Raw genomic sequence first — 22311 nt, forward strand, 5'->3', positions numbered from 1 at the left:
TGGGGATGTCACAACTTCAGCATACCAAAAAAGATGTACTTACTTATGCATGTATCATGGTCTCTTATATGCAAGCCACCACTATACCTGGACTCATAGTTTCCCTGCAATGGAAAAAGCATAAAAATAGAGGTCAGAATCATTATTTAACTTTAAAGTACATAAAGGGATGGCTTCCCCATGGGGTAATTTAACCATTTAACATAATTACCGATCCAATTCCTTTGACCAGGAAAATCAGGACACATATACCTTAGAGTCCGATTCGGTTGACGTTCATCTTCCTTTATCCTTCTAAAGAACTTCTCAGGTCGTTCCATGTCAAATGCATTGAAATATGTCCACAACATACTTGTGTATGAGCAAATATCCAGTGTACATCTGCATATGAAAAAAGAAATTTAGTTTCTATCTCTTGTTTATGAAAATAAGACACATATACCCTCACTTGTTTCCTCGCATACTCTTGAACACAATCTTGGTTTGGTCCACCATTCTAGATTCGCAAATGCATCAAGCAAGATGTTATACGCCTTTTGTGTTGGATATCAAACAAAAGAAGCAAATATTGAAGCTTAGGTAAACCTCCAAAAAAGAAAAGCAGAAGCTCAATCAAGAAAACTAAGGGTAAAAAAACATGAATTTGATTTTCTTCTCCAATGAATACATCTAATAAAACTTACATATTTGAGATATTGGTTGGCCAAAGTAGCAACTATTTTAAGAACATTTCACATGATGTCAATCTTCAATAAAGCATGGCCATTGTGTGCCAGAGTCCTGAGGTAGAAAGCATATAGATAACATTAGATATAAACAATCACTAACACAAATGAAAATGAAATGAAATCTATATCCAAAGGTAATTTACATGGGTTAGGTCTGAGTTGATGAAATCATGGTACCTATCTGATTAGGTGCACATCCGAATTTATGTAGTTTAAAACCCCCCAAAAGATATGAACATGTAACATCCCGAAATATCAAGAGTAGAGTTGAAGGGCTAAAAGAGTAAGTTGTGGAAGAGTGACTCGGCGAGTCCATGGATGGACTCAGTGAGTAGAGTCGCGGTTGGGACACGTGTTAAGTAGCCGACTCGGCGAGTCGGTAAGGAGGACTCAGCGAGTAGGCGCTGAGTGGAGAAAACCCTAATTCTCGGGGTTGAGCCCTATATAAAGAACATAACAGCCCACTCTCAACCTCTTTATTCATCTCCAAGTCCAGAAACCCTTAGCCTTCGTGTGTGAGTGATCATATCTCAATTGGGAGCTTGAAGGAGAGGATTATTAAAGGAATTTTGAGAGATTGAAGGCTTGGAGCAAGGGGCTTTGCTTGGATTCGAGTTACATTGCAGTTGGGGCGTCCATTGGAGGTAATATCTCGTTCTTGGGCTATTGTTATGTTATTTCTTCATTTTGGGGTGTGGGATCTTGCCTAAGGATGTAATTGAAAGTCTAGGGGTTAGATCTGTGGTTGCTACCTCAGATCTGGAGTGGAGAAGAATCAGAGAGCATGAAAGTCCCTGTGTTGGAGTGTTTAGTGAAGCTTTCATGTCCCAAACCCTAACCCAATGTGAAATTGGCCTAGATCTCTATGGATTCATGTAAAGTTTGCCACTTTACATGATGGATGAGTTGTAGGAGGCTAGATCTATGTTTTGGAGCAATTGCATGGCATGGAGTGCTTCTGTATAGATTCAGACCGGTGGTACTCGGCGAGTCACATGGGTGTACTCGACGAGTTACTTGAAGACGAGCTGGGACTCGGCAAGTTGGAAGAACAACTCGGCGAGTTGGATGAAGATTTCCTGGAACTCGGCGAGTTGTATGAACAACTCGGCGAGTAGGTTGAAGATAGCCATAGACTCGGCGAGTCTGTTCTTGGACTCGGCGAGTCTTGTCGAAGAGTTCCGATGTTCTCTTGTTGAGTCGAGAATCGGTGAGTCAAGGGATGACTCGGTGAGTTGTGTGCGAGAGGACTCAGAAGTTGTGGGACTCGGCGAGTCTCGGGGTGACTCGGCGAGTTAGGTCGCGGATTGAGTGGAGTTCTGAGTATGGGAACTCGGCGAGTCATCGGGTTGACTCGGCGAGTAGGGTCAGTCAGGGGTTGACTTTGTCCTTGTCTTTGACCAAGGGTTGACCAGAGGTTTCCAGAGGTATTTTGGTAATTGTTGATTATTGTTTGAGTTCAGTGCATTGGTGGCTGTGCAGAGGTGGAGATTGTATCAGTGATTGGAGCAGCTTGGGTTATCTGTTCAGTCGGCAGTTTCGAGGTGAGTTATCCTCACTATATCGACGGGGTTTATGGTACCAAGGACGACCCTTTATCGGATGGAAATATGGGTAGTGTCTGTTGTTATGATATTGCGGAATATGGGCCGGAAGGCATTATATGTTGTGGGCCGGAAGGCATTATATGTGGTGGGCCGGAAGGCATTACATGTTGTGGGCCGGAAGGCATTATATGTGGTGGGCCGGAAGGCATTACATGTTGTGGGCCGGAAGGCATTGCGATGTGGACCGGAAGGTCATGGCCTGGAAAGGCGTATGTGTGTAATTAGTATGTTGACTGATTCGTAGGGTGATGTTATGCTAGTGACCGGTTAGGCCGGTATCTTGGTTAGGGTACTGATATGTTATGTGATCTGTTGATCGATTTGCTGACTGTGATCTGTTATATGATTATATGTTATGTGCACGGTTGCTTGGTCTGGGGTTTGACCCGATATGTATGGCTGTTCTATAATCTGTTATGTTATGTGGGCATTTTATGCTATGGGCCGGAAGGCAATATGTTATGGGCCGGAAGGCAATATGTTTTGGACCGGAAGGTCGTGGCCTGGAAGGGCGTATATGTGGTTGGTATTTTGGGGGTATCTCACTAAGCTTTCGGGCTTACAGTTGTGGTTTTATGTTTTCAGGTTCTCAGGAGTCTGTGGCAAGGCAAAGGCGTGATCGTACCGTTCCTCGCGTTGATGTTTTATGATATGAACCCGGGAAAATACTATGTTAAATAATGTATTGAAAACCTTTTTGTAACAACGTTATTAAAATGGGTGGCTTTTGAAAAGTTTTAATTGTTTTGAAATTTTGGTCGTTACAAGTTGGTATCAGAGCCTTGGTTTGAGTGAATTGGGGGAACATTCATGTGACTCCAGTCTCAAATCGAGGAGGGTTTTAAAAAGAAAAATTAAAATGGTTTCAAATTAAGTAAAAGGAGGACGCGGAGGTACGATCAGCCGGAGCCAGTAAGTAACCCCAAGATACCATATGTGATATTTTTCTTATTGAGCTTGATAGAACATCATGCTAGTGGTAGGCTAGGGATCTTCAGGAATTCATGATAATGTTGCCTGATTTGTGATGCCGTAGCCTAGGGTCCCTTATGGGAGATTCTCAGTGTTCCTCTAGGGGTGAGGGTTGATCGTTGTTATGCATGTTCTCTAGGGTATTGTGGTAGTACTTCATACAAATATGGGTAGGTGTGGAAGGTAGTATGGGACCGTACTACTGAAAGCACAGGACCCATACGCGTATCAGGGAAACCATGATCTCTAGGGTTGGGTTGAGAGAGAGTTGGATCCCAGGATTGTGGGATGAGTCTGAGATTTGGTATGGTGTTTTCAGTATGGAGATTCCGAGGCATGATGAGAGTGGATCCGGATCAGGATCGGGAGCTGGAGAGGGAGTTTCGGGTGGATCGGTGCCGTCTGAGGTTATCGATCAGATGAGCACGAGCGAGTTGGATGCGAGGATTCACGAGATCCTGCATGATGAGGTTGCTGCATTGTTCCGGGCTGAGTTGCCGGAACTGTTTGGGTCGATCAAGACCGCCATGGTTGAGTATTTTGATGAGCGTTATGCGGCTCTCTTAGAGATGGCTGCCGCGGCGGCTACAACGGCTGTAGCAGCGGCAGGGGGAGGAGCTAGTCGGGGTTTTCAGTATCGGGACTTCTATTATACGAAGCCTCCCATATTCGATGGATTTCAGGACCCGATTGTTGCTATGTAATGGTTATCATACGTGGAGGGGTGTTTCTTCACGTGTTTATGCCCTACTGATCAGAGGGTGAGGTGTGCTCTGAACCTGTTGAGGCTCGGGGCGAAGGATTAGTGGAGATTGACCACGGGGTCATATTCAGATGCGCAGAGGGCTGCAGTATCATGGGATCAGTTCAGAGAGATGTTCAACACTCGCTATGTTCCGCGGGTTGAGAGGGAGAGATTGGCTCTAAAGTTTCTCGAGCTGAAGCAGGATTCAGAGTCGGTGACTGAGATCACCAGGATGTTCACTGAGAGGGCGATGTTTTGCCCTGAGTTCGCTTCGGAGCAGGGTCAGATGTCCCGATATCTGAGTATGCTCAAGGGGGATATCAGACATTTCGTGTCTGCGCAGAGGTGCGAGACCTTGTTGGAGTTGCAGGAGGCCGCCATGCGGCGTGAGTTAGAGGTTGAGTTGCAGTTGCGTGAGCTGAGGCAGGCTCCGATGCAGTCGCAGCCGGCGCCGAAACGGTCTAGGACCGTTGATGTTAGAGTGGGGGATCGGAGCGGCCACACTTGTGGGAAGTGTGGGAGGGGTCACACCGGAGTCTGTTGGTCCGGTGGTGCATGTCGCAAGTGCGGAAAGGAGGGGCACTATGCGCGGGATTGTCGGCAGTCAGTGCCGATTCGGGATTTGAGGATTTGTTATCATTGTCGGCAGGTTGGACATTTGAGGGTCAACTGTCCACAGCTTTCTGCAGGACCGGTGCAGGCTCTAGCACCGGCCACCTTGAGGAGTTCAGGAGGAGGATAGGATGGAGCGGAGCCCCCAAGGGCTCAGGGTCGTGCTTATCAGCTTGCGGCAGAGGAAGTCGGAGCTGTGCCGGAGGCAGCTGCGGGTATGTTGCTTTCTTGATGTCTTGTTATCTTGCGTTTATTGTGGCGTATAGTTTGTGCTGGTATCTTGTGTGGATTTCGATGCGGTATTCGTTGTTTTGCGGGTTTGGCATGGTTATGGATTGGTGTTTCGGGTTTTCGTTTTGGTATCCGTTGTTCCCTGAAGGTTTGGTATGGTTATAGTTTGGTGTTTTGTGCTGGTATCTTTGTGTGGTTTTCGATGCGGTATTCGTCATTTTGCGGGTTGTGGTTTTGGTTATGGGTTATTGTTTTCGGAATTCCGTTGGTTATCATTCGTAAGGGTTATTAGTAGAGATGCGGCATTGGGTTGAATGTCGGGCAGCATCTGCAGTCGTGGAGTGGATAATTGGAAGATCAGATTCTTTTTGAGCGGATTGATCAGTGAGGAGATGTGTTTTGCTGAGGGCTGCTTATGCTGGCGGGAAGCAGTCAGAGTGTAAGTGTTCTCTTTGTGCGGGGTTGTTCTGGAAGATCGTTAATGGCGATGGGTGGTTGTTAGTCAGTACTTTAAGTGGGGGAGAATTGGAGAATTCTCCGGGAGATCGAGGAGTATTTGAGGGTGCTTAGCTGTGTGGGATTCAGCAGTGTTCTGTCAGCCCAGAGTATAGGCTGATAGGAACGAGTGTCGGGCATGCGGGGCGGGATACAGACCTAGGGCATTTGATTGTGGAGGCCTGGAAGCAGGCCGGGATCAAGTTTGAGTAGGTAACCGGGGTTATGTGATCAGAGTATTTGTATGCTTTATGTACGTGATGTGTTGTACTGCATTAATTCTATGGGATTTATGTTGTGCATGTTTATAGAGTTGGAACCGGAAGGTTCCCAGAGTTAGAACCTGAGGGTTCACAGAGTTTGGGTGTACGGACCCACAGAGATATAGCCTCGAGTGGCTAATATGTGTTATGTGAGTCGGTCCAGTCATGTTGGAGACTCTGCTGGTATTGTTGGATCAGTCTGAGATTGCGGATTGTGTATGTTGCAGTGTGATTGCATTGGAAGGTCTGGCCCCGGGTAGTGATCTTGTTTAGTTGAGGTAGTGCATGGGCTTGGGAGTCCCTGCAAGGAGAGTCAGAGTAAGTGTGTTGGATGGATAGCGGACACACTAAGGGTGGTGTAGCGTCGGGCGAGCACCGTGGCATTTGTCGGAGTGACATTGTGGCCGGGTGGATTCCTTGGTAAAGGAAGAGAGAGAGGTAAGAGGTGTGTAACTCCGTGAGGGAGTGCAAGTTCACGGAAGTGAAAGCGGCAGAGCAGAGTTATGATTAGAGCAATTCGAGTATGGTTATTGAGCAGCGTGTTTGCGGCAGTGGATTAGAAGCTCATCCGGTTTGGAATGTCTGCTGAGGTCGCGGAAAGAAATCCGCAAGTGTAGAGCCAAGAGGCTCGGAAGGGATGCAGGGAGAGAGAGAGTCTTGAACTCTCAGTGTGATTCTGATCAGGGTATGAGGTGTATATTAGTGGTTCATCCTGGGGGATGTTTGAGGGTATTATCAGTGTATCAGGTTTTCCCAACCTGAGGGTGTTAGAGCTAGTTCAGCATGTGTATGCGGTTGCAAGGGGAGAACTCGTGAGAGTTGTTCTGAGATTGAGAATGGGTCTCTCTGTCGTCCCGAAATGGATAGAGTGGGATTCGGATCGGGGATCCGATGGTTCATGGTTTTCTAACCCTTATGGGTCGAGTGATCGTTGAGATTTAGAGCAGAGTTGCATCTTGGGTAATTCTCGGTTATTGAGAGTGATGATCAGGGGTACAGTCGATGCCCGGTTCGAGACGGTGGTCAGGACACCGTGAAGGAGGGGATAGTGTGTTCGAGTTTCGATAGTAGTGCCTTGAGGGACATGGTCCGGTTAAGGCCAGGTGGAGCGTTGTGGGAGTATCCTTGGAGTTGAGTTGCTGTAGGCTTCGAGGGCGAAGCCTAATATAAGTGGGGGAGAATTGTAACATCCCGAAATATCAAGAGTAAAGTTGAAGGGCTAAAAGAGTAAGTTGTGGAAGAGTGACTCGGCGAGTAGAGTCGCGGCTGGGACACGTGTTAAGTAGCCGAATCGGCGAGTCGGTAAGGAGGACTCGGCGAGTAGGCGCTGAGTGGAGAAAACCCTAATTCTCGGGGTTGAGCCCTATATAAAGAACATAACAGCCCACTCTCAGCCTCTTTATTCATCTCCAAGTCCAAAAACCCTTAGCCTTCGTGTGTGAGTGATCATATCTCAATTGGGAGCTTGAAGGAGAGGATTATTGAAGGAATTTTGAGAGATTGAAGGCTTGGAGCAAGGGGCTTTGCTTGGATTCGAGTTACATTGCAGTTGGGGCGTCCATTGGAGGTAATATGTCGTTCTTGGGCTATTGTTATGTTATTTCTTCATTTTAGGGTGTGGGATCTTGCCTAAGGATGTAATTGAAAGTCTAGGGTGTGGTTGCTACCTCAGATCTGGAGTGGAGAAGAATCAGAGAGCATGAAAGTCCCTGTGTTGGAGTGTTTAGTGAAGCTTTCATGTCCCAAATCCTAACCCAATGTGAAATTGGCCTAGATCTCTATGGATTCACGTAAAGTTTGCCACTTTACGTGATGGATGAGTTGTAGGAGGCTAGATCTATGTTTTGGAGCAATTGCATGGCCTGGAGTGCTTCTGTATAGATTCAGACCGGTGGTACTCGGCGAGTCACATGGGTGTACTCGACGAGTTACTTGAAGACGAGCTGGGACTCGGCGAGTTGGAAGAACAACTCGGCGAGTTGGATGAAGATGGTCTGGAACTCGGCGAGTTGTATGAACAACTCGGCGTGTAGGTTGAAGATAGCCATAGACTCGGCGAGTCTGTTCTTGGACTCGGCGAATCTTGTCGAAGAGTTCCGATGTTCTCTTGTTGAGTCGAGAATCGGTGAGTCAAGGGATGACTCGGTGAGTTGTGTGCGAGAGGACTCAGAAGTTGTGGGACTCGGCGAGTCTCGGGGTGACTCGGCGAGTTAGGTCGCGGATTGAGTGGAGTTCTGAGTATGGGAACTCGGCGAGTCATCGGGTTGACTCGGCGAGTAGGGTCAGTCAGGGGTTGACTTTGTCCTTGTCTTTGACCAAGGGTTGACCAGTGGTTTCCAGGGGTATTTTGGTAATTGTTGATTATTGTTTGAGTTCAGTGCATTGGTGGCTGTCCAAAGGTGGAGATCGTATCAGTGATCGGAGCAGCTTGGGTTATCTGTTCAGTCGGCAGTTTCGAGGTGAGTTATCCTCACTATATCGACGGGGTTTACGGTACCAAGGACGACCCTTTATCGGATGGAAATCCGGGTAGTGTCTGTTGTTATGATATTGCGGAATATGGGCCGGAAGGCATTATATGTGGTGGGCCGGAAGGCATTACATGTTGTGGGCCGGAAGGCATTGCGATGTGGACCGGAAGGTCATGACCTGGAAAGGCGTATGTGTGTAATTAGTATGTTGACTGATTCGTGGGGTGATGTTATGCTAGTGACCGGTTAGGCCGGTATCTTGGTTAGGGTAATGATATGTTATGTGATCTGTTGATCGATTTGCTGACTGTGATCTGTTATATGATTATATGTTATGTGCACGGTTGCTTGGTCTGGGGTTTGACCCGATATGTATGGCTGTTCTATAATCTGTTATGTTATGTGGGCATTTTATGCTATGGGCCGGAAGGCAATATGTTATTGGCCGGAAGGCAATATGTTTTGGACCGGAAGGTCGTGGCCTGGAAGGGCGTATATGTGGTTGGTATTTTGGGGGTATCTCACTAAGCTTTCGGGCTTACAGTTGTGGTTTTATGTTTTCAGGTTCTCAGGAGTCTGTGGCAAGGCAAAGGCGTGATCGTACCGTTCCTCGCGTTGATGTTTTATGATATGAACCTGGGAAAATACTATGTTAAATAATGTATTGAAAACCTTTTTGTAACAACGTTATTAAAATGGGTGGCTTTTGAAAAGTTTTAATTGTTTTGAAATTTTGGTCGTTACAAGTTGGTATCAGAGCCTTGGTTTGAGTGAATTGGGGGAACATTCATGTGACTCCAGTCTCAAATCAAGGAGGGTTTTAAAAAGAAAAATTAAAATGGTTTCAAATTAAGTAAAAGGAGGACGCGGAGGTACGATCAGCCGGAGCCAGTAAGTAACCCCAAGATACCATACGTGATATTTTTCTTATTGAGATTGATAGAACAGCATGCTAGTGGTAGGCTAGGGATCTTCAGGAATTCATGATAATGTTGCCTGATTTGTGATGCCGTAGCCTAGGGTCCCTTATGGGAGATTCTCAGTGTTCCTCTAGGGGTGAGGGTTGATCGTTGTTATGCATGTTCTCTAGGGTATTGTGGTAGTACTTCATACAAATATGGGTAGGTGTGGAAGGTAGTATGGGCCCGTACTACTGAAAGCACAGGACCCATACGCGTATCAGGGAAACCATGATCTCTAGGGTTGGGTTGAGAGAGAGTTGGATCCCAGGATTGTGGGATGAGTCTGAGATTTGGTATGGTGTTTTCAGTATGGAGATTCCGAGGCATGATGAGAGTGGATCCGGATCAGGATCGGGAGCTGGAGAGGGAGTTTCGGGTGGATCGGTGCCGTCTGAGGTTATCGATCAGATGAGCACGAGCGAGGATTCACGAGATCCTGCATGATGAGGTTGCTGCATTGTTCCGGGCTGAGTTGCCGGAACTGTTTGGGTCGATCAAGACCGCCATGGTTGAGTATTTTGATGAGCGTTATGCGACTCTCTTAGAGATGGCTGCCGCGGCGGCTACAACGGCTGTAGCAGCGGCAGGGGGAGGAGCTAGTCGGGGTTTTAAGTATCGGGACTTCTATTATACGAAGCCTCCCATATTCGATGGATTTCAGGACCCGATTGTTGCTATGTAATGGTTATCATACGTGGAGGGGTGTTTCTTCACGTGTTTATGCCCTACTGATCAGAGGGTGAGGTGTGCTCTGAACCTGTTGAGGCTCGGGGCGAAGGATTAGTGGAGATTGACCACGGGGTCATATTCAGATGCGCAGAGGGCTGCAGTATCATGGGATCAGTTCAGAGAGATGTTCAGCACTCGCTATGTTCCGCGGGTTGAGAGGGAGAGATTGGCTCTAATGTTTCTCGAGCTGAAGCAGGATTCAGAGTCGGTGACTGAGATCACCAGGATGTTCACTGAGAGGGCGATGTTTTGCCCTGAGTTCGCTTCGGAGCAGGGTCAGATGTCCCGATATCTGAGTATGCTCAAGGGGGATATCAGACATTTCGTGTCTGCGCAGAGGTGCGAGACCTTGTTGGAGTTGCAGGAGGCCGCCATGCGGCGTGAGTTAGAGGTTGAGTTGCAGTTGCGTGAGCTGAGGCAGGCTCCGATGCAGTCGCAGCCGGCGCCGAAACGGTCTAGGACCGTTGATGTTAGAGTGGGGGATCGGAGCGGCCACACTTGTGGGAAGTGTGGGAGGGGTCACACCGGAGTCTGTTGGTCCGGTGGTGCATGTCGCAAGTGCGGAAAGGAGGGGCACTATGCGCGGGATTGTCGGCAGTCAGTGCCGATTCGGGATTTGAGGATTTGTTATCATTGTCGGCAGGTTGGACATTTGAGGGTCAACTGTCCACAGCTTTCTGCAGGACCGGTGCAGGCTCTAGCACCGGCCACCTTGAGGAGTTCAGGAGGAGGATAGGATGGAGCGGAGCCCCCAAGGGCTCAGGGTCGTGCTTATCAGCTTGCGGCAGAGGAAGTCGGAGCTGTGCCGGAGGCAGCTGCGGGTATGTTGCTTTCTTGATGTCTTGTTATCTTGCGTTTATTGTGGCGTATAGTTTGTGCTGGTATCTTGTGTGGATTTCGATGCGGTATTCGTTGTTTTGCGGGTTTGGCATGGTTATGGATTGGTGTTTCGGGTTTTCGTTTTGGTATCCGTTGTTCCCTGAAGGTTTGGTATGGTTATAGTTTGGTGTTTTGTGCTGGTATCTTTGTGTGGTTTTCGATGCGGTATTCGTCATTTTGCGGGTTGTGGTTTTGGTTATGGGTTATTGTTTTCGGAATTCCGTTGGTTATCATTCGTAAGGGTTATTAGTAGAGATGCGGCATTGGGTTGAATGTCGGGCAGCATCTGCAGTCGTGGAGTGGATAATTGGAAGATCAGATTCTTTTTGAGCGGATTGATCAGTGAGGAGATGTGTTTTGCTGAGGGCTGCTTATGCTGGCGGGAAGCAGTCAGAGTGTAAGTGTTCTCTTTGTGCGGGGTTGTTCTGGAAGATCGTTAATGGCGATGGGTGGTTGTTAGTCAGTACTTTAAGTGGGGGAGAATTGGAGAATTCTCCGGGAGATCGAGGAGTATTTGAGGGTGCTTAGCTGTGTGGGATTCAGCAGTGTTCTGTCAGCCCAGAGTATAGGCTGATAGGAACGAGTGTCGGGCATGCGGGGCGGGATACAGACCTAGGGCATTTGATTGTGGAGGCCTGGAAGCAGGCCGGGATCAAGTTTGAGTAGGTAACCGGGGTTATGTGATCAGAGTATTTGTATGCTTTATGTACGTGATGTGTTGTACTGCATTAATTCTATGGGATTTATGTTGTGCATGTTTATAGAGTTGGAACCGGAAGGTTCCCAGAGTTAGAACCTGAGGGTTCACAGAGTTTGGGTGTACGGACCCACAGAGATATAGCCTCGAGTGGCTAATATGTGTTATGTGAGTCGGTCCTGTCATGTTGGAGACTCTGCTGGTATTGTTGGATCAGTCTGAGATTGCGGATTGTGTATGTTGCAGTGTGATTGCATTGGAAGGTCTGGCCCCGGGTAGTGATCTTGTTTAGTTGAGGTAGTGCATGGGCTTGGGAGTCCCTGCAAGGAGAGTCAGAGTAAGTGTGTTGGATGGATAGCGGACACACTAAGGGTGGTGTAGCGTCGGGCGAGCACCGTGGCATTTGTCGGAGTGACATTGTGGCCGGGTGGATTCCTTGGTAAAGGAAGAGAGAGAGGTAAGAGGTGTGTAACTCCGTGAGGGAGTGCAAGTTCACGGAAGTGAAAGCGGCAGAGCAGAGTTATGATTAGAGCAATTCGAGTATGGTTATTGAGCAGCGTGTTTGCGGCAGTGGATTAGAAGCTCATCCGGTTTGGAATGTCTGCTGAGGTCGCGGAAAGAAATCCGCAAGTGTAGAGCCAAGAGGCTCGGAAGGGATGCAGGGAGAGAGAGAGTCTTGAACTCTCAGTGTGATTCTGATCAGGGTATGAGGTGTATATTAGTGGTTCATCCTGGGGGATGTTTGAGGGTATTATCAGTGTATCAGGTTTTCCCAACCTGAGGGTGTTAGAGCTAGTTCAGCATGTGTATGCGGTTGCAAGGGGAGAACTCGTGAGAGTTGTTCTGAGATTGAGAATGGGTCTCTCTGTCGTCCCGAAATGGATAGAGTGGGATTCGGATCGGGGATCCGATGGTTCATGGTTTTCTAACCCTTATGGGTCGAGTGATCGTTGAGATTTAGAGCAGAGTTGCATCTTGGGTAATTCTCGGTTATTGAGAGTGATGATCAGGGGTACAGTCGATGCCCGGTTCGAGACGGTGGTCAGGACACCATGAAGGAGGGGATAGTGTGTTCGAGTTTCGATAGTAGTGCCTTGAGGGACATGGTCCGGTTAAGGCCAGGTGGAGCGTTGTGGGAGTATCCTTGGAGTTGAGTTGCTGTAGGCTTCGAGGGCGAAGCCTAATATAAGTGGGGGAGAATTGTAACATCCCGAAATATCAAGAGTAAAGTTGAAGGGCTAAAAGAGTAAGTTGTGGAAGAGTGACTCGGCGAGTAGAGTCGCGGCTGGGACACGTGTTAAGTAGCCGAATCGGCGAGTCGGTAAGGAGGACTCGGCGAGTAGGCGCTGAGTGGAGAAAACCCTAATTCTCGGGGTTGAGCCCTATATAAAGAACATAACAGCCCACTCTCAGCCTCTTTATTCATCTCCAAGTCCAGAAACCCTTAGCCTTCGTGTGTGAGTGATCATATCTCAATTGGGAGCTTGAAGGAGAGGATTATTGAAGGAATTTTGAGAGATTGAAGGCTTGGAGCAAGGGGCTTTGCTTGGATTCGAGTTACATTGCAGTTGGGGCGTCCATTGGAGGTAATATCTCGTTCTCGGGCTATTGTTATGTTATTTCTTCATTTTGGGGTGTGGGATCTTGCCTAAGGATGTAATTGAAAGTCTAGGGGTTAGATCTGTGGTTGCTACCTCAGATCTGGAGTGGAGAAGAATCAGAGAGCATGAAAGTCCCTGTGTTGGAGTTTTTAGTGAAGCTTTCATGTCCCAAATCCTAACCCAATGTGAAATTGGCCTAGATCTCTATGGATTCACGTAAAGTTTGCCACTTTACGTGATGGATGAGTTGTAGGAGGCTAGATCTATGTTTTGGAGCAATTGCATGGCATGGAGTGCTTCTGTATAGATTCAGACCGGTGGTACTCGGCGAGTCACATGGGTGTACTCGACGAGTTACTTGAAGACGAGCTGGGACTCGGCGAGTTGGAAGAACAACTCGGCGAGTTGGATGAAGATGGTCTGGAACTCGGCGAGTTATATGAACAACTCGGCGAGTAGGTTGAAGATAGCCATAGACTCGGCGAGTCTGTTCTTGGACTCGGCGAGTCTTGTCGAAGAGTTCCGATGTTCTCTAGTTGAGTCGAGAATCGGTGAGTCAAGGGATGACTCGGTGAGTTGTGTGCGAGAGGACTCAGAAGTTGTGGGACTCGGCGAGTCTCGGGGTGACTCGGCGAGTTAGGTCGCGGATTGAGTGGAGTTCTGAGTATGGGAACTCGGCGAGTCATCGGGTTGACTCGGCGAGTAGGGTCAGTCAGGGGTTGACTTTGTCCTTGTCTTTGACCAAGGGTTGACTAGTGGTTTCCAGGGGTATTTTGGTAATTGTTGATTATTGTTTGAGTTTAGTGCATTGGTGGCTGTCCAGAGGTGGAGATCGTATCAGTGATCGGAGCAGCATGGGTTATCTGTTCAGTCGGCAGTTTCGAGGTGAGTTATCCTCACTATATCGACGGGGTTTACGGCACCAAGGCCGACCCTTTATCGGATGGAAATCCGGGTAGTGTCTGTTGTTATGATATTGCGGAATATGGGCCGGAAGGCATTATATGTGGTGGGCCGGAAGGCATTACATGTTGTGGGCCGGAAGGCATTGCGATGTGGACCGGAAGGTCATGGCCTGGAAAGACGTATGTGTGTAATTAGTATGTTGACTGATTCGTAGGGTGATGTTATGCTAGTGACCGGTTAGGCCGGTATCTTGGTTAGGGTAATGGTATGTTATGTGATCTGTTGATCGATTTGCTGACTGTGATCTGTTATATGATTATATGTTATGTGCACGGTTGCTTGGTCTGGGGTTTGACCCGATATGTATGGCTGTTCTATAATCTGTTATGTTATGTGGACATTTTATGCTATGGGCCGGAAGGCGAGGTGTTATGAGCCGGAAGGCAATATGTTATGGGCCGGAAGGCAATATGTTTTGGACCGGAAGGTCGTGGCCTGGAAGGGCGTATATGTGGTTGGTATTTTGGGGGTATCTCACTAAGCTTTCAGGCTTACAGTTGTGGTTTTATGTTTTCATGTTCTCAGGAGTCTGTGGCAAGGCAAAGGCGTGATCGTACCGTTCCTCGCGTTGATGTTTTATGATATGAACCTGGGAAAATACTATGTTAAATAATGTATTGAAAACCTTTTTGTAACAACGTTATTAAAATGGGTGGCTTTTGAAAAGTTTTAATTGTTTTGAAATTCTGGTCGTTACAGAACATGACAAAATAAAATCTGATGAAACTTACAAATTAACAATAGTAATTAATATTGAAGTTTATTTACGTTCTTCAACTCGGTAGGTCTTAGTGTCCCTTCCTCAAAAACTTTAACTTTCTACCTTGTTCAAATTCATTCATCTCACCAACCAATCAAAATCAACCGAAATCCAAAATTCAGGAAAAAAGCTGTTAACTATGAACCAATACTTCAGTGAGGGTTAGGGAGAGGCAGATAGAAATTAAAGAGGCGTTCATGAGCTTCACTTCAAGTTAAGAGGGACACAAATGAGAGTTTTGAAGTGATGGATCATGGATACAGTCCATATAGGTGAGTGCAACTCAAAAGAAAGACCATTATCCGAATTTTATGGAATCAAATAGGTCACTGTTCCAAAAAGTGATTGTTTACTAAATCAAAATTAGCAATGACTGATATAGTTTTTGTAGTAAATCTTCAATTTTAGAATAAAAGACGAACATTAAGACATCCGATAGAAAGTGTGATGCAAATAAAAAATTACACCAAAATTAATAGTGTGGAATCACAAGAAAAGAAGGTGTTGATTGTGTACCAGGTCCGAGAAATCGTGTTCATGTGTATGAAGGAGGGACGTCCACCAACAGGCCAACTGTGCATGACGAAGGTATCGGAAAAATGAAAGAAATAAGAAGAGATCCAAGTAATTTTTTTTACCTGATTCCAGCTAGCTACCCCGGAGTCCAGCGATTCAGCTACCATATACCGCCGTCAGTTCATGTGGTGATAGAAAAGAGAGGGCAACTCCTCCCTTCCATTATTGATATTGTTAAGAGGGGATGAAATAGACGGTGGCGATGGTGGTGTGCGGTGGTTTTCCTCAGTTAAAACAAATGGGTCAGGATTCCGATATGATAAGCATAACCCCTAAAGGTGTTGCTGCTGATTTAGAACCCTAGCCTTACCCTTAAACCCTTAATTTGAATTTCAGACTCGAAATTCTGCTCCGTCACTGGCGATGCTCATCATCACCGCAGCCTCTTCACGCCGATTTCAGGTGTGTACTTCGATTTCATAAACCCTCTTCACGGAAACCACCACAAACCTGGCAGACCCACCTTCTTCATATGAACGGAGCAGCCAAGAGAGAACGAAATGTTTTGTGTAGGTCAAGCAAGATTGTAATGGAAAGGTTTGGGAAGTGTTTAGGTCGGTGGCGTAGAAGAAGCTGATTGGAGAATAATAGCGGTGGCGGCGGTGGTGTAAAATAAGAAAAGAAAGGGAAGGGAGGTGAGTGTAAAATCCCCAAAAGACATGGCAATTGTGTTAAACCTGCATAAAGTTGTGGCCAAATCAGAGTTAGAAAACATTCCTGTTCATCAACCTTTTAAGGATTAATAGTATATATAATTTGTAAACAACTTTTTAAGGATTAATAGTATATATAATTTGTAAAGTTGCAATATTAAAAATATCAATATCTAACATAAGTCTAGTAATGACTTTGTGGGGTCCAAAGCCTATTACCGGAAGACAAATTAAAAATATCCTGTCTTCACAAATAGATATTACCGGAAGACAAATTAAAAATATCCTGTCTTCACAAATAGATTGGGAAGGAATCCAATATTTGAAAACACACACACACAAACTCCATATCTGCTTTTCATCGAGCGTTCTTATCTCTTCACATTCATTTGCTGCCTCTCCTTTTCTTGCTCTCGTTTTACTTGTAAACACAAATATCATGGCTTCATCTTCCTACAAAAAGTTTGCTCACTTACAAATCCCTCTGGAAGAGATAGTATCCGCCACCAGCAATTTTTCTGAATCAAATATCATTCAAACAACTGGATTTGGAAACGCTTACAAAGGACAACTCTTGCGGTCTGAACAACTGATTGATATTTCCGCACACAGGCTAGATCGTAAGTTTGGGCAAGGAAACACTGAGTTCTGGAAGGAGATCTCGATTCTTTCTAGTCTCAAGCATGAAAATCTGGTCTCCCTTGTTGGTTTCTGTGATGAGGTAGATGAGAAGATCGTCATAACAAAGCTTGAGGCCAACGGAAGTCTGGATAAATTTCTAAGAGATCCGACCCTGACATGGATCCGAAGATTGGAGATATGTGTCGGTGTTGCCCACGCGCTGAGTTACATTTATTATGACAAGGGACGTGATTTTAGCGTTGTACATCGTGATATCAAGAGCTCAAACATTCTGTTAGATGACCACTGGAAAGCAAAATTATGTGGTTTTAATCTTTCCATTAATCAAAAAGCAGCTCGAAGGCACCGTTTTTGCCTTGATAACGTTTGTGGTACAATGGGGTATTGTGACCCAACATATATTCAAAGCGGAAGTGTTAGCCACAAGTCGGATGTATATTCTTTAGGAGTCGTATTATTTGAAGTACTATGTGGAAAGGAAGCAGTAATCATAGAGGAGAATAATAGGCTATTAGCTCCATTGGTCAAATGCCACTATGAACAAGGAAAAGTAGATGATCTTATCGATCCGGATCTATGGAAACAGATGGACCCACAATCATTCAAAATCTTCTCAGAAACAGCATATTATTGCTTGAAGGAACAGCGATCACAACGCCCAAGCATAGATCAGATTGTCATAAAACTTGAGAAAGCGTTGGAATCTCAATGGAAACATGAAAATCCTGTAAGACCTTTCCTCTTTCCATTCTCCTTTATGTCATGATACCTGGTATTTTATTAATTATTTATTATTTTCTATTATTGCAATTCGTATATAAGGTCTACACGATTGGTCAAGGCACAACATCCAAGAGCTTAAAGGTAATCGATTTCTTTTAATTGGTAAATAAATTATTACAATATTATATGGGCTAAAGGACCAAGTTGAGCGTCTTTTCCAAAACTTGTGCCTTCTAGTTACACATTCCAAGGCCTAGTCTCTTTCACGTGTTCCCCCAAGGATTAAGTGATTATTACTGAACTAAACTAGGTTACAATTTGTGAAAATACCAATAAAAAATTTATAAAATTTTATTAAACTAATAAGATACTATAAGTTTTGTTTAGACTCTTAGTATTGATTATTAAAAATGAATATATACTTTTATTTAAATATCCAATGTATGTTATGTATGTAAAGACAGATTTAATATAAGATCCATTCAACGCAAAAAATGGTTTACATGCCAATATTTTCAGGAAAAAAAAACCCTAATCATCAAGAAATCATTATATTCAAAGTCCTTGTGTTGAAATGTTTGATCTCTTTCTTCTTTCATCTAAATATACATACATAATTCCTATCAACTTAAGGAAAAAGAAACAAACCTAATCAGCGAAGAGGATCATCGTTTGATTTCACTGATTTTTTGGGATTGATTAGCTAATAAACTAGTTGAATTTTTGAACCAAATCCAGTCGATGTCTTTTCTTAGGTTCTCACTATGAACCGACATACTAGTTGGTGTCTCATTTTGCGGTGCAAGCGATTAAGGATAAGCAAACTCACACCAAATCGAGAACAAAGAGGAATAGACACTACAAACCACTGATATGAACCGATGATTTTGAGGGGGGAAATCGTTAAATGACGAGGAAAGAGTGAGAGAGAGCGTAAGAATCATACATACTTATAAAACTAGCATTTTTTCTTGAATCTCATTCATTTGAAACCCCCATTCTTTTTTCCTTTCACCACATTCATTTGAAACTCTCGTTACTTTTCAATCTCTTTATAATAATAATTATAATTTGGTAGTTAGGTTAAATAAATATCAAATAAAGTGTATTTATATATAAACTAAATTTCACTATTAAAATAATATCTTTAATTCTATTTATAAAATTATGTTTTTTAACTTTTAACATATTATACTTAATTTATTAGTTTTAATATTTTGTTGGATGTAAACCATTATCATTTTAAAGGTATAATTTTTGAACAATTTGTATAAAATATTTAAATTATTAATTAAAATATAACATTATAGACTCAACTTAAATATAAATTTTATTTAACTTAAACAACCCAAAGATTATTTTATAAATAGTTAAAAGTGATAAATTATAGTGTCTTTCTAATAATGATTGTAAGTTGGTTAATAAGGTTAAATAAATATCAAACTTAAAGTGTAATCATAAATAGACTAAATTTCAATTTTAAAATAATATCTTTATTTCTATTTATAAAGTTATGTCTTTAAATTTTAACATATTATACTTAATTTATTAGATTTAAAATGTTGTTGCATGTAAACCATTATCAGTTTAAAACTACAATTTTTGAACAGTTTGGACAAAATACTTAAATTGTTAATTTAAATATAACATTATAGTGTCAACTTAAATATAAATTTCAGTTGGACTAAAAAAACCAAATAATATTTTGTAAATAGTTAAAAGTGATAAATTATAGTGATAAATGCAAAAAACTAAATTTTAATATCAGTTTAACTAAAATATTTCCTAAATATATTTATATAATCGTTAAAATTTTTCAAATAAGTAGCTTAAAATAACTTATAATAACAATAGTTAAAAATAAATCTATATATATGATTATATTGTTACCTTTAAAATCAAAAAATAATGTTTGATGTTTTAAATAATTATAATGATAGAAATTAAAACATTAATCAAATAAATTTTAACAAATTAATTAACAATAAAAATAACTATAAATAACATCAAATCATATATTATATTTAATTTTATTTATGTGTAACTCGGGGGTAAAAGTCATTGAAACGATTAAGATTATGAAGTTATAATAAATGTATATATTATCATATAATTCAAAATAATCAATATATTATATCAATTTAGTATATACAAATTATTATATCAAATTTGACAACAACGTTATTGTTATATTCAAAAAATCATATATTTGTAAAGACTTCAACTATATAGGTGTTTCTGCGCAATGCGCGGGCATTCGCCTAGTGGAACAATAAAAAGAGGCGATTCTAGGGTTAATTTTGAAAACGGGTTTCAAAAGGTTAAGGGCAAAATAGGTAATTGACTTTATAAAATTTTGGGTTAAACAGATGACACGTGGCATTAAAGAGTATTTTATTAGAGATGGAGATTAAATTCAATATATAATTACATATTTGATCCTTCTGTTTTGTTTTAATATGCATTTTTGGTCCATCTTTTAAAAAATCAATATGGCTGCTTCATGTAGTTCCAAGTCATACACATCGAGGTAGTTATCATCCATATTAGGTAGTGGTGCACGTTTGGATGAATCAGTTCGATCTAATCCAATCAAGTGAATCTAAACTGATTTCGGTTTTCAAAATATAAATCTAAATAGTTCAACCGTAAATTAAAATCTAATCCGATCCAATCAAACTACAATTCGGTTGGATTGGTTTTTATAATTCGGTGTTCAAAAATCAAAATATTTTTAAAACAACATATAATTAAAATATTAGCCAACTTCATTGGAGAAAAAAACAAATAATTTAGTTGTGGTTTAAAGTTTATAAATAACTACTAACAAATATATTAAAGTTTAATATTTTATAGATAATGTTTTTTTAAAAGAAAATGCATATTAAGGTTTTTTATTAAGAGAAAAGCTTTTAATCTATCTGAAAGAAAATAATAAACTAATAAAAAATTATAAATATATATTAAAAATAAATAAATAATAAATTGATATTCGGTTTTTTGGATTATTCGGTTCTTATTTTATAAACCAAAACCAATCCGAAATATAATTCAGTTTTGCTGAAAACCAATCTAGAAATCCGAATATCCGAATCAAATAGTCTAATCCAAATTGTCTAATTGTACAACTCGGTTTTGACTTTATATCTTTTTTTGTCATTTTTAAACAAAAGAGACCATTTCTATGAAAGATTAAAATGTAGCCCCCAAAAGGCCTCAACCCCAACCCCCATACACACAACACAATATGTCTTTCTTCGCTCTTCCTATCAGGCTCTCCTTCTCTTGGCATTTCTACTGAGATAACTCCATCCCGACATCTCTATCGACACATCCGTCACCATCTTCCTCGCAAGACCAACCATTCCATTCCCTCTCTTGTCACCGCCGATTTCATTTTCATATGATGTAGCTCTATACCTCACCTTCGATCATTTTCTTCGATGCATACACCACCAGAGCCTCCCTGTCTTTGTCTACGGTAGGGGTGGGGGTTGGGTTGGGTCATAAACTAGTTGGCCCATTAATTAAACATGTTGAAAATCTCTAACCAACCATATCAGTTTAAGTAAAGAGTTGATAATTTCCAAAGCGACCTAAGCTTTTTAACAAATGAGTTGAAATTAGGTTAATATCAATGTTTTAAAAACCGGTTTTTTAGTTGAACCGGTATAATGACCGGTTTCCGGTTCAACCGGTTCGACCACCGGGTTAACCGGTTTCTATAATTTTCATCTTTTTTCCTATTTTCCTATGCATACATACATATATAAATCATGAATTTGACGTTTACAAGTTCAAACATTAAAAATACTTATAAAAATAAGTTGTAGATCAATCTAAATACATTAAAATAATATATAACCATAAGTTTTAGTGTTTTAGATCAATCTATATACGTCAAAAAGAAAATAAAGTATAATACCGAAACAAAATATAGTTTTAAGTGAATACAAACACAACAAAAAACTTTATAACATTTACTATAAGTTTTTATTTAGAAAAAACTAAATAGATTTGAAAAAAAATCACCAAAATTTATTATATAAACGGTTCTTTTCCATGTATTTTTATTCGGTTTAAACGGTTTATTTTGACCGGTTCAACCGGGTTTTTGTAAAAACCGGCCGGTTTAATCCGGTTTAGAAATTGACGTAAAACCGGTGATAGTTGAACCGCTCCCTCCTCTGATTCCGGTTCGACCGGCCGGTTCAAACCGGTTTTTAAAAACATTGGTTAACATGCTTATTGTTTTTCCAACCTACTCTATTTGATAAATATGTTGAACCCAAGTAGACCAAATTTAATTTCCAAAAAAAAACCCCTTCAAAATCACGTAATCCTTCCAATAAAATAACATAAAACTTAAAAACTCCAATAATTATTCAATTTTGAAAATAATACAACCATAAGTCTATAAGTGCATCACACAAACAAAAAATAAGTTCTTACATCCATAAAATATTTTAAATGTTTAATTTATAAATTCTACCCAAATCGACTTTCAATAACGGTAACTAACATGCAATTTTTATAAGAAATAAAAAATAATCAAAAAATAGCAATGAATTAAATAATTAATACTAAATAAATATAAATTAAAAAATATTAAAAAAAAAACTTTAAACGGGTTGACGGGTTGAAAATATGTTCGAAATTTCAACACTAGCCCAGTATAGTTAAATAAATGGGTTAAATGGGTTGACCTGTTTAATTAAACGTGTTGAAAATATCCTCCTAACCTGGTATATATCGTGTAGGGTTGATGGGTTCTAGGTTAGGATTTTCAGCCCTAGTCTCGAGTACATACTCCATTAATTTCGTCGTGGGTGTTGCTGATTAACAGTAATCAAAAGTTACATAACTCTTATTTCTTGATCGCTTTAAGGTTTAGTTGAAGGAAAGAGAAAAAGAGATTAGGGTTATGCCCTCCCTCTGACATCATTTCTCTCAATCGCTTGCAATCGATCACATACGAAACCTTCCTTTTGTCCTTGTG

The 22311-nt window shown here is 42.0% G+C and overlaps 1 protein-coding gene and 1 long non-coding RNA gene across 4 annotated transcripts in view; one reads left to right on the top strand and one right to left on the bottom strand.

Moving 5' to 3' along the window:
- Positions 1 to 13: 13 nt before the first annotated feature.
- On the bottom strand, positions 14 to 15950 carry LOC111921467 (uncharacterized). Of its 2 annotated transcripts, none has more exons than XR_008223603.1 (4): positions 15357 to 15950; positions 684 to 780; positions 212 to 585; positions 14 to 104 (listed from the first exon to the last, which is right to left on the bottom strand). It is a non-coding gene; the product is annotated as an uncharacterized LOC111921467 (long non-coding RNA). The 2 variants fall into 2 exon arrangements; XR_002860176.3 differs by having other exon boundaries at positions 253 to 585; positions 15357 to 15944.
- A 282-nt stretch (positions 15951 to 16232) lies between these two features.
- Positions 16233 to 22311, top strand: part of LOC111921387 (uncharacterized) — a 12732-nt gene continuing 6653 nt past the window's right edge. Inside the window, exons 1-2 of one of the 2 annotated variants that reach the window (XM_052763686.1) lie at positions 16233 to 17316; positions 17412 to 17453. In XM_052763686.1, coding sequence (XP_052619646.1) covers positions 16387 to 17316; positions 17412 to 17453 — 972 coding nt within the window. In that variant the 5' untranslated portion in view covers positions 16233 to 16386. The remainder of the gene's footprint in view (positions 17317 to 17411; positions 17454 to 22311) is intronic. The other variant, XM_052763687.1, reaches the window with a different exon arrangement.

The sequence above is a fragment of the Lactuca sativa genome, chromosome 1 (assembly GCF_002870075.4).
Source record: "Lactuca sativa cultivar Salinas chromosome 1, Lsat_Salinas_v11, whole genome shotgun sequence".
In the NCBI taxonomy this organism is placed as follows: Eukaryota; Viridiplantae; Streptophyta; class Magnoliopsida; order Asterales; family Asteraceae; genus Lactuca; species Lactuca sativa.